This window comes from Ranitomeya variabilis, chromosome 2 (assembly GCF_051348905.1).
Source record: "Ranitomeya variabilis isolate aRanVar5 chromosome 2, aRanVar5.hap1, whole genome shotgun sequence".
NCBI lineage: Eukaryota > Metazoa > Chordata > Amphibia > Anura > Dendrobatidae > Ranitomeya > Ranitomeya variabilis.
Window position 1 is genome coordinate 239,456,758 of NC_135233.1, and position 16,084 is coordinate 239,472,841.

The following is a 16,084-nucleotide window of genomic DNA, read 5'->3' on the forward strand; positions in this document are numbered from 1 at the left end:
TACGGCCCATACTGGACCTAAAACAACTCAACAAATATGTACAAGTTCGTCACTTCCGGTGGAGTCCCCTTCGGTCCATCATTGCGTCCATGGAGAAGGGAGAATATCTCGCCTTCATAAAAATACAAGACGCATACCTGCATATACCGATTGCACCTGCTCGTCAGAGTTTTCTCAGGTTCGCAGTCGACCAGGACCACTACCAGTTCGTGGCTCTTCCGTTCGGACTCGCCACGGCTCCCAGAGTGTTTACCAAGGTCATGGCAGCCACCATGGACGTCCTGCACTCCAGAGGCATAGTAGTCGTTCCATATCTGGACGATCTACTCATCAAGGCTCCTACCTTCAAGGACTGCGAGCTCAGCGTCTCAATCACAATCGACACTGAGTCGCATGGGCTGGTTAGTCAACCTACAAAGGTCATCACCAACCCTGAGTCTGTCTCTGACCTTCCTGGGAATGCTATACAACACCTCCAGGGGTCTAGTGCTCTTTCCCAGGCACAAGGCACTGGCTCTCCGCCTAGGAGTTCGCATCCTCTTCTGCAAACCCCCTCGATCTCTCCGGTTTGCCATGAGTCCTCGTCTGGATGGGGGGCAGCAATAGAAGCGGTCCCAATTTGGCCCAGTTTCACCTCAGGCCTCTCCAACTAGCCATTCTCATGTCCTGGGACAGGAATCCCTTTCTCTCTCGACAGGGAGTTCCGGCTAACGTCGTCAACCAAGAGGTCCCTGCACTGGTGGCTCAAGCCAACCTCGCTAGCAAAGGGGAAATCCTTTCTCACAGGTCAGTGGAAGGTTCTGACCACCGATGCGAGCCTGACGGGTTGGGGTGCAGTGCACCTACACCACAGGGCAAGTGGTCCCCAGTGGAAGCGACCATGCCCATCAACATCCTGGGAATTCGTGCCATCCTCCTGGCATTGAGGGCCTTCCATCACTTACTGGCAGCCTCTCACATCAGAATCCAATCGGACAATTCCTCCACTGTGGCATATGTGAATCACCAAGGGGGGACCCGCAGTACCCAGGCGATGCGAGAAGTATCACACATCCTCCACTGGGTGGAGGACACAGGCTCGGTTCTCCCACATTCTGGGTGTGGACAACTGGGAAGCAGACTTCCTCAGACGACAAGGAATAGATTCGGGAGAGTGGTCTCTCCATCCCGAAGTTTTTCGTCAGATCTGCCATCGCTGTCCCTGGGCTCGCCTAAGAGCCAGGTGTCAGCCCTCTCAGTGCTTTTTTTCAAAGGCGCATTGCTACCATGCTGCGAGTAAGGACTTTTCTTCAGGGGGTTTCCCGATTGGTTCCCCCCTACAGACGACCACTAGAAACGTGGGACCTCAACCTGGTCCTGACAGCATTGCAGGAACCACCCTTCGAACCCCTTAAGGAGGTCCCACTCTGCCTTCTCTCCCAGACGGTGGTTTCTTTCCTGGTGGCACTCGCTACGCAGGGTGTCTGAACTGACAGCACTCTCCTGCAGACGGCCCTTCCTGGTTTTTCACCAGGACAAGGTAGTTCTCCCTTCCGAAGGTTGTGTCCAACTTCCACCTCAATGAGGAAATTTCTCTGCCTTCCCTTTGTCCGGTCCCGGTTCATAGAGTGGAGAAGGCTCTGCATGCGCTTGACCTTGTCAGGGCATTGTGTATATATGTGTCTAGGACTGTGTCCTTTCGGAGGTCTGATCCCTTTTCCTTCTTCCGGAAGGCGGCCGCAAGGGTCTCCCAGCTTCCAAAGCTACCCTTGCCAGGAAGATTACATCCACCATACAAGAGGCCTACCGCCTTAAGAATTCTCCTCTTCCAGCCGGTATTACGGCACACTCTACACGGGCGGTAGGGGCCTCCTGGGCCATTCAGCTCCAGGCTTCGGCACAACAAGTGTGTAAGGGGGCTACTTGGACTAGCCCACATTCTTTTACTAAACACTACAGGGTTCATACCCAGTCCTCAGCGGAAGCGAGCCTGGGTAGATGTGTTCTGCAGGCGGCGGTGCCCCAAGTATAAGGGCCTGTCTGCACAATATTCGTCCATTGCTTCCCACCCAGGGACTGCTTTAGGACGTCCCATGGTCCTGTGTCCCCCAATGAGGCGACAGAGTAAAGGAGATTTTTGTGTACTCACCGTAAAATCTCTTTCTCTTAGCCTCTAATTGGGGAACACAGCTCCCACCCTGTTGCCCTTTTCGGGCCGTTGTTACTGTTGAGTTCTCATATTGTTCTTTGAGCTCGTACATAGTGGCCTTCTTATAGGCATATCTATGTCATTCATGTTACGTTCTCCTACTGCTTTTGCACAAAACTGGAGAAGGCTGACGCCGTCCAAGAGTGTATACTGCAGAGGAGGAGCCACGGTTAATCTTTTTCAGATTATGCATAGTGTCGCCTCCTAGTGGACAGCAGCATAACACCCATGGTCCTGTGTCCCCCAATTAGAGGCTAAGAGAAAGAGATTTTACGGTGAGTACACAAAAATCTCCTTTTTCCTACCTGAGCAAGTTAGCACATATCCACGGGAGAGTTGATTAGTTAGCTCCAGATTCCATGTTTGAGTCTTTTGTGATCTGTGCAATCGTGTCTTTCCATTGATTGTACCTACTTTTTATCGAAGTCTGAAAATAATAGAGGTATTAGGGCACCTGATATCACAGTTACAGATCACCTATTTGGGCACCAGATGAGGGTCATCCATGGATGGCACCACACATGAAGAGTGGACTGGCACGGAGTGTATTTTCCCTCTTGGGTCTGAGATTGTGAGACGGACCCTGGTTCGCTGTAATCACTGCGTATGCCCCCTGACTTCTTCTGCCTGTCTGGTCGGCACAGGCGGCGAGCACTGTCCGACTGGCAAACATGAAAGTCTCCATGTCTCCTGCCTTAGTGCTACCTGATCACAATGGGGAAGGGATCAGAAAGCGCACACGCTGTCGTACTATGTCAGAATGCCAAGTCTGCAAATATTGTACAATATCTGATGGGCTTGTGGTCACCCTTCCTGGGGCAACTCTGCAACCAAAGGAGACCAGATTCTGTACGATGTGCCCAAAAGCAGAACGGTCCGTCTGAACTGGAAAGATCATCATGTCACTAATGACCCAAATCTATGTTTGCTCCTGGCTATTCCTGACCTCTCCAGGTGTCGATTTGGACCGTTAGAGCCCTTCCCCAAGCTGTAGACGTGCACAGATGGCCTCTCGCACTTCCATTCAGCAACCTTTTCCTGTTTTGTAGTGGGTGAAGGCGATGTTCAGGACACCAGCACAGAGTACACAGAAGTGTCGCTCGACTCTCTGGACCTGCGAGTGAAAGAGATCTTGTCCCCCCAGTCCAAAGGTGAGCGCTCAGGTCATCTGATGAACGGGCAATCAGTTGTAGGGTGACACCATTGTGTATGACCCTTAACCAGTAAGCTTCATGAAGCACAGACTTTATAGGGTTTTCCTACCTGGGCAAGTTAGCACATATCCACGGGAGAGGTGATAAGTTGTTGGGGTCCTACATATCCCCAGAATGGGGCTCCAAAATGCCTTGTTAGATGCATGCGCACCCCTCTGCTCCTCCTATGGGATTGCCAGCTATAGACGGAGTTCAATACTGACTAAAAATGTCAACTACCTGCACCCCGGCAGGGACTCCCATCATTTCTGGCATACGCTCATCATTATGCAGTTCTGTTCCTCTGCTTTGTTCTCTTCTTGGCAATCTCCCATGACGCCCCCTGGTGGCCGACTGTAACGTAGAGAATAAATTCCCATAATTGGCCGAATGATTTCTTTCTGTCTCAATTCAGCCCTGTTTTGTGCGGTACTTCTTGTGTGAGACCCTTCTCCTCTCCCCTTAAGAGGATCTTATTAGTTTGGTCCCCACTAACCATGTCTCGGGGATCTGTTTGGAGTTTGGATTGAACAGGCCTCCCCACTGAAGATGGTATCTCAGTATGACATAACCTGTCAGCCTGTCAATTCCTAGTTCTCTTCCATGTCTACTGATGAAAAATAATCCAATTTTTTTTACTAATTTCATATTTTTAAACCACCCCTACTCCCACTGGGTTCAGACCCCTGAGTATTTGCAAGTTTGGAGCTTAGGGAATATACAGTGAAACCTCCCCAAAGATGTCCCCTATATCCAGACCAGTTTTACAATGACAGAATCATTTTTTGCTGGACCCCTGCCCCCCAGAAGACCACATTTAATTGCAGTTTTGGTTGGTCATCTTAACGAGCTTACTCTTTACCGTCCGCCTTAAATAGGCAGATACTACCCGCATATGTTGTCTGTCAGAGCACACCGTGACCCCATCTGCAGTATTCCAGTCCATGGCCCCTCTGTGTGCAAACGGCCGAATCCCACCTTCCAGAGCTTCAGATGTGAGCCCCCGACTGAGCCACTGACATGAGGGTAAAGGGCAATGTGAACATAGCCTCGTACAGCACTATCGTGTACATGGACTAACTTAAAGGGGTTGCCTAATCACAGAAAACCTTTTCAGAGCACAACCCTATGGGCAATCAGCTGGTCAATTCCCCCGTGGCACACCCGTCTGGATTCACTGGTGCGACCAGCCATAATACTACATTTCCCATGCAGCTGCTACTACTGGGAATGTAATGTAATAGATCATATGGAAACTTGAGAGCGAACACAAGATGATCTAAAAAATAAAAATCCAATTGGGCTGATAGGTTTTGTTTTTGTTGTACCCATAGGGCTTTCCAATGGATCCGAATCTATGGAGGTTGATGGCCTTCAAGGAATCCCCCTTTGTAGCTGCCGAATGGAAACCCCCAAAGAGGACGAAGTGACAGCTACCGCCGGAGATCGCTGCATGGCCGTCGAGAGCACAGACCAAGAGGTCAGACTTGTCTTTTTGGGGGCGGGGGATATGAATTACCCTAAAACTACAATTTCCTAGTATACTCAGGTCTCTTTGGGATTTTGCTTAGATCCTGGCATCAGGGTGCATTGTCTATGATGATCTCTCAGTTATGGATCACCTTGGAGTATTGGGTCACTAAGGGCTCTGAGCAGTGATCTTGTGATCACTTGTATTGAGAGGGGTCTGACTATATTACTCTGCCCCATTGCCTGGAATCAGGATGGTCTGCGACTTTCTATCATGCGTCCCTTAGTTCTGGTTTTCATGGGGCGGAGGGCCGTCTAGTCCAGGATGTGCCTTCCCCTGTGCAGCGATGCCTGGTCTATGTAGGGGCCATATTATGTGATTACTGCTAACGTCAGTGTATTACAATGGCTCTGTAAGTTATTTGCTGTGAAACGGGTAAATCCCGAAGCTGATGACTTTCCTGTTTTTGCTCCTCTTTGCAGCTGAGCCGGTGCACGACCGAGGTTATCAAGTATGAGCTGATGAGACCGTCTAACAAAGTGCAAAATCTGGTATTGTGTGAGGACCACCGGGGCAAGATGGTGAAGCACCAGTGTTGTCCTGGGTGTGGATACTTCTGCACAGCCGTAAGTTGCGGTGACAAACTCATGTCTACTAGTCTAGTGGACCTTTCTGCAATTGTGCATCCCCTCTGTAGCATCAAGGATATCTACTTCAAGCTCTTGTTGTTTTAACATGTATTGGCAATTCTTTCCCTCTATAAGCATTGAGATTATATCCCATAAGTGGGGGGGTCTTGTATATGGGGTCTCCAATCATCACCTAGAGCAAAGCCACGCAAGGAAGTTGGGCTTTTTCAATATATTTGATCACATTCCCCATGAAATAATGTTATTATTTATATAGCACCATTAATTCCATGCTGCTGTACATGAGAAAGGGGTTTCACAAATCTTTTCTAAGAAATGTTCATTGTGCCGTCCCTCTGTTACTCCTTCTGGAAATTGTGTTGTTTTTTTTTCCTGTGGAGATTACAAACATGTGATGAGAGCGGACGCTCTCCTGTAAAGGGCAAATGCACCACATGGCATGGGAACTAGCAACGCCTGGCAGTATTTAAGCATCAGGAGCCGTGCAGAGATAAGGGGGCGCCGACATTAATGCACTTGGTGACTACCGATAATTGCCAGGTAATTGTAATTGGATTTTACATTTTGGAATATTTTCAGGGCACGTACATGGAATGCCAACCCGAAACCAGCATCTCCCACAGATTTCATAAGCTTTGCGCCACTCAAGTCAACAATGCCAGTTACTGTCCACATTGCGGGGAAGAGCTTTCCAAGGCTAAAGAGGTCACCATTGCGAAAGCAGATACCACCTCTACTGTGTGCGCTGTGACCGATGGCCCCATAGAGGACGTCCCAATCGAGGGTCAAGCAGACACTACAACAGAGAGGTAATTCCCGTGACAAGACTGCCCCTCTGTTGTGTCCTTATGAATGTGCAAAAGGTTTACATCATAGGACACGAGAGTGGATTGTGCAGTTTGGCATATGAGTCTCATTAATACTTTTATCCATTTTTAGAAAAGACTTTGACCTCATAATATAAAAGTCCCATGATACCTTTTTTCTACGAATTTGAAGCATTTTCAGGAACATATGGGTCACTTTGGTTTATTTACATGCTGCTTATCTGCTGTGTCCATTTCCTGTTTTATACCTTACATTTCAGATTGCTCCGAGCATGCATGAAGCTGAGTGTGATTACATCGAGCATGCATGAAGCTGTGTGATTGCACCGAGCATGCATGAAGCTGAGTGTGATTACACCGAGCATGCATGAAGCTGAGTGTGATTGCAGCGAGCATGCATGAAGCTGAGTGTTATTGCACCGAGCATGCAGGAAGCTGAGTGTGATTACACCGAGCATGCATGAAGCTGTGTGATTGCACCGAGCATGCATGAAGCTGAGTGTGATTACACCGAGCATGCATGAAGCTGAGTGTGATTGCAGCGAGCATGCATGAAGCTGAGTGTTATTGCACCGAGCATGCAGGAAGCTGAGTGTGATTACACCGAGCATGCATGAAGCTGTGTGATTGCACCGAGCATGTATGAAGCTGAGTGTGATTACACCGAGCATGCATGAGGCTGAGTGTGCTTGCACCGAGCATGTATGAAGCTGAGTGTGATTACACCGAGCGTGCATGAGGCTGAGTGTGATTGCACAGAGCGTGCATGAGGCTGAGTGTGATTGCATCGAGCATGCATGAGGCTGAGTGTGATTGCACCGAGCATGCATGAAGCTGTGTGATTGCACCGAGCATGTATGAAGCTGAGTGTGATTACACCGAGCATGCATGAGGCTGAGTGTTATTGCACCGAGCATGTATGAAGCTGAGTGTTATTGCACCGAGCATGCATGAGGCTGAGTGTTATTGCACCGAGCATGTATGAAGCTGTGTGATTGCACCGAGCATGTATGAAGCTGAGTGTGATTGCACCGAGCATGCATGAGGCTGAGTGTTATTGCACCGAGCATCCATGAGGCTGAGTGTTATTGCACCGAGCATGTATGAAGCTGAGTGTTATTGCACCGAGCATGTATGAAGCTGAGTGTGATTGCACCGAGCATGTATGAAGCTGAGTGTGATTGCACCGAGCATGCATGAAGCTGAGTGTGATTACACCGAGCATGCATGAAGCTGGGTGTTATTGCACCGAGCATGTATGAAGCTGAGTGTTATTGCACCGAGCATGTATGAAGCTGAGTGTGATTGCACCGAGCATGCATGAAGCTGAGTGTGATTGCACCGAGCATGCATGAAGCTGAGTGTGATTACACCGAGCATGCATGAAGCTGAGTGTGATTACACCGAGCATGCATGAAGCTGAGTGTGATTACACCGAGCATGTATGAAGCTGAGTGTGATTACACCGAGCATGCATGAGGCTGAGTGTGATTACACCGAGCATGTGTGAAGCTGAGTGTGATTACACCGAGCATGTATGAAGCTGAGTGTGATTGAGCCGCGCCTGCTCGCTCCCGCCAGCCTCAACATTTCCTGCCCCGCAGCATAAATAGGAAATACATACACTCACTGGCCACTTTATTAGGTACACCTGTCCAACTTCTTGTTAACACTTAATTTCTAATCAGCCAATCACATGGTGGCAACTCAGTGCATTTAGGCATGTAGACATGGTCAAGACAATCTCCTGCAGTTCAAACCGAGCATCAGTATGGGGAAGAAAGGTGATTTGAGTGCCTTTGAACGTGGCATGGTTGTTGGTGCCAGAAGGGCTGGTCGGAGTATTTCAGAAACTGCTGATCTACTGGGATTTTCACGCACAACCATCTCTAGGGTTTACAGAGAATGGTCCGAAAAAGAAAAAAAATCCAGTGAGCGGCAGTTCTGTGGGCGGAAATGCCTTGTTGATGCCAGAGGTCAGAGGAGAATGGGCAGACTGGTTCGAGCTGATAGAAAGGCAACAGTGACTCAAATCGCCACCCGTTACAACCAAGGTAGGCCTAAGAGCATCTCTGAACGCACAGTGCGTCGAACTTTGAGGCAGATGGGCTACAGCAGCAGAAGACCACACCGGGTACCACTCCTTTCAGCTAAGAACAGGAAACTGAGGCTACAATTTGCACAAGCTCATCGAAATTGGACAGTAGAAGATTGGAAAAATGTTGCTTGGTCTGATGAGTCTCGATTTCTGCTGCGACATTCGGATGGTAGGGTCAGAATTTGGCGTAAACAACATGAAATCTTTGGGATGTGGTGGAACGGGAGATTCGCATCAGGGATGTGCAGCCGACAAATCTGCGGCAACTGTGTGATGCCATCATGTCAATATGGACCAAAATCTCTGAGGAATGCTTCCAGCACCTTGTTGAATCTATGCCACGAAGAATTGAGGCAGTTCTGAAGGCAAAAGGGGTCCAACCCGTTACTAGCATGGTGTACCTAATAAAGTGGCCAGTGAGTGTACATTTTCTGTTCCATGAGTAAATTGGAACACTTCCCTTTTTTTTTTGCAAGGATTGGGCACTAGTTGGGTTGGTTTCTGAAACCCCTGTTAAACACCAAGGTTTACCACATGTAGCACAGAACACTTCAGGTTCTCACCTGGATTTTTTTTTACGTTTGTTTATTGGGAGATCCAAATCCAGAAATATACCAATTGTTTGACCTGTGACGTTTCTGAATGTGACATAATATTGTTTGCACCTCCTGGGGCCTCTACGACCCCGGCAGTATGTTGTATTGCTGATTAGTCAGCGACTGTTCCCTGATGCATTGTCTCCTTGTGTCTCTCAATAGCGATTTCACAGCCCAGAAATCAGTAGATGATTCTAAGACAGACGAGTCCGCTCCTCATCCGTCCTGTGAGGTCTCGGAAGCTCACGGTGCTGGGAAATCTCCGGGCTTGTCTCAGGGACCTGTGAAGGAGACTCTGGAGAGCGCTTTGCTTGCCCTGGACTCAGAGAAGTGAGCAGATTATTTTGTCTCATTCTATTAATACATTTCTGAATTCATTCTCATTTCAATCACATAATAAATATTTCTTTTGACTTGTCATAGAGACAATGTCTCCTCTATTTCTAGGCCTAAGAAACTCCGGTTCCATCCCAAACAGCTGTATTTCTCTGCAAGACAAGGAGAGCTGCAGAAAGTGTTAATGATGCTGGGTGAGTCCATAGCTGCAATAGTGTCTTACTGGCCGCCTGGCACCACTCCTGTCCATGGCTGTGTCATCCCACGTGCCCGACATGGTGCTCCACACGCCGCCCCCGCGGTGCCCGACATGGTGCTCCACACGCCGCCCACGGTGTTCGACACGCCGCCCATGGTGCTCGACATGGTGCTCAATACGCCGCCCACGGTGCTCGACACACTGCCCACGTTGCTTGACATGGTGCCTGACACGCCGCCCACGGTGCCCGAAACACCGCATGAGCAAGAGTGGCAGGACGGCTCCTGAGATAAAGATAACCTTTTTCTAATCCTAGACTATCCCTTTAACCTCTTGTCAGAACCTGCTGCTTATACACATTAGAGTAGATTGTTAGCAAATTAATTTAAAGGGCTCGCCCACTAAACGATCTCACTGCGCTTTATAAAATATCTGTGTACTTACCCCACGGACTGGGGCTGTTACTCCAGTCTCACCACTAACATGATCAGTGATGGCTGCAGCTGATCGGCGGAACAGGGGAGTTCCACCAGGCGGCTACACGCTCATTCCCCTGACAGCCACCTCTCTTGACTCCCCCATACACCTGCATGCCCCTTCAGCTGAGCATGCATACGTATTAAGTGAAAATATGGGAGGGTGCTGCTTCTGGAAACTTGGCAAGAGCTTAGCTCCTCGAGATCATAAGGATTGGACTTTCTCTTAAAGTTTAATTGTCCAATCCTTATCTCCTCTGTCATCCATCATCGGGTGAGATTCGTGAGGCCCCCATAACTATCAGATGGACAGTAGTCCCCTTGAAATCAATGCGTTCATCATATATACATCTAACATGCATGGCCATCTTTAGAGCGATTGTTGAGGAAGAAGAATGTAAGGTAAGGTTGAGATGTAGTACAAGACCTGGCCTGAAGTGGTGCTGTTTTATGACCCCCACTTAATGTTTGACACAAGTATGCACACGAGTGGTCCCGTGACGACTGCTGGATCTGGCAAGTAGAGACTAATCCAAACAGAATTCAGCAGGGTGGATAACAAGCTAAAATGGCTATGAGCCCCTGTGTGTGACCCTCTCCCTTGTTTCGGCAGACTGGCAGGGGATGTTGATACTCCCGCTCTGGCAAGGTTTCTCCATGGGTTTGTTTCTCTGCCAGCCTCCTGAATAAGTTGTGTATCCCCAGAGCCGCAGACATATCACACAAACGTGGGCTGCTGCCTATTCTAGGCCGGCGAGTACACAGGGACGTGCTGATCGGTGCAATATTCCCTGCCCGCTAATGAGGTCTCTGTAGCTGCAGCACCAAATTAAAAGAGAATTTGAGATGTGCCGGAGAATTTACTTGTGAACACTGCCAGGGGCTGACCCAACAACCCTGCTGGGGAACAGACGCCTTCATCTGTGCCCTCCTATTCCTGGCACTGTGTGGGTAGATTGATTTCTGACCAGGCTTCATTTCTCCCAGTTTGTGTGTGTTAACCTGACGGAGTGATGCACAGCAAAGACAGGACAAAGCTCCGGAAGAAAGGCCTTAATATAAACCTCCGAGCATGCGGAAAACTAGGGCATGCATTGTAAGAGATGGCTGCCAAGTAATGGTTGCCGGCCCTATTATACCATTTATTAATTTAATTCGGAGATATTTAACTTCTGCATATATTCTTTTAACAGTCAGCGGTATATTTCTCTGATGCAAAGCTCCAAAACTTCTGCATAGACGTGACAATCTGGCTACCCTTAGCCACCACCAGGGGGAGCTAATCGCATACAAGCTTATTAGCCAGTCCAGTTTATGCGCTCTTTAGCTCCCTCTGGTGGTGGAAGGCAGCTAGTGCATTATCTTTAACTCTATGCAGAGGATTTGGAGCTTGTATCAGAAAAATGTATCTCTAGGTACATTTAAGAAATTAGTCTGCAGAATTTTTTACCTAAAAGGAGAGACGTTCACTATAACATTTGAGGGGAAATTTTTTTTTTTAATGATTTCATAAAAATTCTTTGCAAGGTTACAATGGTTTGAGGGATGGAGGTTGTCATGGCTGAATGCTTTCTAATTATATTTTCTTTTCTTTTTTTCCTTTTGAAGTGGATGGGATCGATCCTAATTTCAAGATGGAGCAGCAGGGTAAAAGGACCCCATTGCACGCTGCAGCAGAGTTGGGACACACAGATATCTGCCATATGCTTGTTCAGGTGAGCGACTGGGCGACGTTGTCCTCATTGCCTTTTTTCCACAATATACATTGTCCACCCCTTGAATACATTGTAATAGCTCCATTTCTCTACGGCACTATAAATCTCTTGCATGGAGTTAAAGCGTTCCATGTTAGAATCCTTTTGTCACCACTAGGTGGAGCTGACTGCTCCTAATTTATGCATGGAACACAGTATTCAGTGAGCTCCATCTAGTGGTGGATGCAGGTAGCAAAAATGTAATATGTAAAAGGATATTTTCCCCTTTGAGGGTAATTTTTTCCCTACTTAAAAGCACATATTTTTGGCTAACAATTGGGATTCATTAAAAATTGTTGATGTTGATGTCTCGTTAAAAATCGATGTTGCACTGCCTGTAGCTGAATTTACAGAGAACCCTGTCAGCGAGCGTGATTGACGGGGAGAATTTATAACTCTCATCTTTATGAAACCTTGTCAGAAGATTTATGAGCGCAAAGTTCAGCTCAAGCCTCCTGTGGTCGTAAATCATCTGGGAAGAAGTAAGATGAGGGTTGTAAATCCTCCCGTCAAAAGGAGCTCACCGCATAGTTCGGGGGCTGCAGAGTTGGGGTACCTCCTCTTGGGTGCAAGGGGGGGGGTCTTTTTGCTTTATGATATGGAGATTTTATTAATACTCTTACAGGCTGGAGCAAACCTTGATAACTGCTCTGAGGATCAGCGGACTCCATTGATGGACGCAGCCGAGAACAATCACTTGGAGACTGTGAAGTATCTGGTCAAGGCTGGAGCCTTGTTGGAGCCTAAGGTAAAGACCTGTTGAGGCGTCATATGGCGACCCTCCGCCCTACATGTTGTTGTGTGCCACCTTTACTAAAGGGTTAGCCCAGGAGCTTATATGTCATCAATATCAGATGGGTGGTGGTCCGACGCCGATCACCCCCACTGCCGCCCGGGAGTAATCCGTATACAGAATCAGGACCTGTCAGGTCTCTGCTCCGTACACCATGTGCTACCAAAGACCAAGGGATATATGTACATAATCGGTGGTGGTGCTGCACAACCCCTCTGTCACAGTATTGCATATAGTGAGATTGGCCACTGTGGAGCTTGGCTACCATGGCCAGCCTTTATGGTTGTCCATGGCCATTAATGACTCTTTTCTGCATTTTGATGCCCGGTTCTAGGACTCTGAAGGTTCCTCCTGTTTGCATTTGGCTGCAAAGAAAGGTCACTTTGATGTGGTGAAGCATCTGCTCACCAACGAGCAAATGGATGTCAACTGCCAGGTAACTCCTCGGGGCACCTGCCACTGGTAGGATGCCACCTGGGCTGCCCGCATGTATCAGCGGAAGCCATGACTGCATCATGTTGCAGCGAGACGGCCGCCATTTGTGTGTGTGTTGCTTTTTTTTAGCTGTACTTTTTTTTACCACCTTTGTCTTCTTGTAATTATCTTGCAATCAGTCATAGGGCAGAATGACATTTTCTATTCTTCCAAGTGATCACTTCCCCGGTGCGACAACTGGTCCTCCGCCCCCTTCTGATTTGTGTATTTGCAAAGCCCCCCCACGTATCCTTGTCTGCCGCTGCGTTCAGTGGCGGTCCTGTTATATTGTTACACTGTCCTATCAATACTGGCGGACCATACATACATGATGCTCGGCTGAACTTGCATGGATGGGGAGATCTGGGTCTAAAACATATGGTCAGTCTGAGCTTTACTCTCAAAGGATTGGACATGTTGAAATCCAACATGTCCGATCCTCCTCTTTCCTACAATCGGTGCAGATAATACACCTCCTCATACACATTAGATCATTGGCCGGTCCCATATTCATAAATCTGTAAAGCAACGGATGGCATATGGCTAGGATGTGGCGTCCATGTCTGATCGGAGGTGGACCAACCTCTGCGACCCCCACTGAGGGTTCCCAATCAGGCACTGTTTTGTATTCCTTCATTCTAGGGCTCTCTGGGGTCCTAGGACCCCTACATATGAGATACTGACATTGATGGCATACCTTTGGAGAACACCCTGTAGATCAGACCTGTCCTCTGACAAGTGGGCTCCCAGTGCCTCAATCTTTACTTCTCCCCTAGGATGATGGAGGCTGGACCCCAATGATTTGGGCTACAGAATACAAGCACGTGGAGCTAGTTAAACTGTTACATTCCAGTGACGCCGACCTCAACATCCGGGATAATGTGAGTCATGTGCGGTTTTATTGATTTTCATAGCACTGGATGATGAGAGTGCTGTATCATTTTTTTATCTATACCGACTGCTGTTTCCAGTAAGTGCCGCCCAGTTTAGGGAATTGGGAATGGCCAGTAAAGACGACCAGCGTGCACGGCCGGATGTGTCCCCTTGTAGTCTGTCCTCACCCCCTCGCTGCAGTTACCTCTCACAAAGCTTGATTCATTTAATTTGATTTCCTTTTAATTTCTTTATTTATTATCACTGTGAATTTTCCACCTCTGACCTCTATCTATAGTTTACATGTAAGACCAGTTTGCACAGCAATGTGAGGAATTACCTGGAAGGATTACAACTTGTAGAAAACTGCAGAGCTGCATTAAGAGTTCTGTGAGCTTCAGAGCTGAAATCACCCAACATTATTTATTCAGTATCTTCTCCGAACTTCCTCTAAAGGTACCGTCACACTTAGCGACGCTGCGGCGATATAGACAACGAGCCGAACTAAACTAGATCGCTGGAGCGTCGCTGTTTAGGTCGCTGTAGAGACGTCAAACACAGCAACTCCAGAACGATGCAGGAGCGATCCAGTGACGTAGCGGTGACTCACCTCTCGTTCTCGCTGGTTGTTAGCTCCATGTCAAACAGCCGGAGTGTACCGACTGGCTAGAAGGAGACGCTGCGACGCCCCCTGTGCTCTTTGCTGGCGTCGTTGCTTTTGATGTCAAACATGACGATACACGCCGACCTGGCGACTAAACAAAGTTCTGGACTTCTAGCTCCGACCAGCGATGACACAGCGGGATCCAGATCGCTGCTGCGTGTCAAACACAACGAGATTGCTATCCAGGACGCTGCATCGTCACGGATTGTTGTCGTTCTCTTTGCAAAGTTGCTGAGTGTGACGGTACCTTTAGTATTTTCTGGAAAGTGTCATTATTACACCAGATACTGATGTAAGAAAAATTAACAGCTCATCTGCTTTATAGAAGCTCAATTTCGTACATCAACCTGACAGAATAGTGAGTGCAGCTCTGGAGTATAATACAGGATGTAATTCAGGACCAGTACAGGATCAGTAATGTATGTACACAGTGACTGCACCAGCAGAATAGTAAGTGCAGCTCTGGAGTAAATACAGGATGTAACTCAGGATCAGTAATGTAATGTATGTACACAGTGACTGCACCAGCAGAATAGTGAGTGCAGCTCTGGAGTATAATACAGGATGTAACTCAGGACCAGTACGGGATCAGTAATGTATGTACACAGTGACTGCACCAGCAGAATAGTGAGTGCAGCTCTGGGGTATAATACAGGATGTAATTCAGGACCAGTACAGGATCAGTAATGTATGTACACAGTGACTGCACCAGCAGAATAGTGAGTGCAGCTCTGGAGTATAATACAGGATGTAGCTCAGGATCAGTACAGGATCAGTAATGTACTGTATGTACACAGTGACTGCACCAGCAGAATAGTGAGTGCAGCTCTGGAGGATAATACAAGAGGTAACTCAGGATCAGTAATGTACTGTATGTACACAGTGACTGCACCAGCAGAATAGTAAGTGCAGCTCTGGAGTAAATACAGGATGTAACTCAGGATCAGTAATGTAATGTATGTACACAGTGACTGCACCAGCAGAATAGTGAGTGCAGCTCTGGAGTATAATACAGGATGTAACTCAGGATCAGTAATGTAATGTATGTACACAGTGACTGCACCAGCAGAATAGTGAGTGCAGCTCTGGAGTATAATACAGGATGTAACTCAGGATCAGTACAGGATCAGTAATGTATGTACACAGTGACTACACCAGCAGAATAGTGAGTGCAGCTCTAGAGTATAATACAGGATGTAACTCAGGATCAGTACAGGATCAGTAATGTATGTACATAGTGACTGCACCAGCAGAATAGTGAGTGCAGCTCTGGAGTATAATACAGGATGTAACTCAGGACCAGTACGGGATCAGTAATGTATGTACACAGTGACTGCACCAGCAGAATAGTGAGTGCAGCTCTGGGGTATAATACAGGATGTAATTCAGGACCAGTACAGGATCAGTAATGTATGTACACAGTGACTGCACCAGCAGAATAGTGAGTGCAGCTCTGGAGTATAATACAGGATGTAGCTCAGGATCAGTACAG

The 16,084-nt window shown here is 47.8% G+C and overlaps 1 protein-coding gene across 20 annotated transcripts in view; it reads left to right on the forward strand.

The window, feature by feature from the left end:
• EHMT1 (euchromatic histone lysine methyltransferase 1) overlaps positions 1 to 16,084 on the forward strand; it is a 109,788-nt gene that overhangs the window by 75,215 nt on the left and 18,489 nt on the right. For 12 of the 20 annotated variants that reach the window (XM_077284231.1, XM_077284242.1, XM_077284238.1 and 9 more), the window contains 10 exons: positions 3,238 to 3,339; positions 4,716 to 4,861; positions 5,335 to 5,478; positions 6,082 to 6,311; positions 9,186 to 9,353; positions 9,447 to 9,553; positions 11,643 to 11,749; positions 12,414 to 12,536; positions 12,916 to 13,017; positions 13,832 to 13,936. In XM_077284231.1, coding sequence (XP_077140346.1) covers positions 3,238 to 3,339; positions 4,716 to 4,861; positions 5,335 to 5,478; positions 6,082 to 6,311; positions 9,186 to 9,353; positions 9,447 to 9,553; positions 11,643 to 11,749; positions 12,414 to 12,536; positions 12,916 to 13,017; positions 13,832 to 13,936 — 1,334 coding nt within the window. The remainder of the gene's footprint in view (positions 1 to 3,237; positions 3,340 to 4,715; positions 4,862 to 5,334; positions 5,479 to 6,081; positions 6,312 to 9,185; positions 9,354 to 9,446; positions 9,554 to 11,642; positions 11,750 to 12,413; positions 12,537 to 12,915; positions 13,018 to 13,831; positions 13,937 to 16,084) is intronic. The other 8 variants (XM_077284244.1, XM_077284246.1, XM_077284228.1 and 5 more) reach the window with 4 other exon arrangements.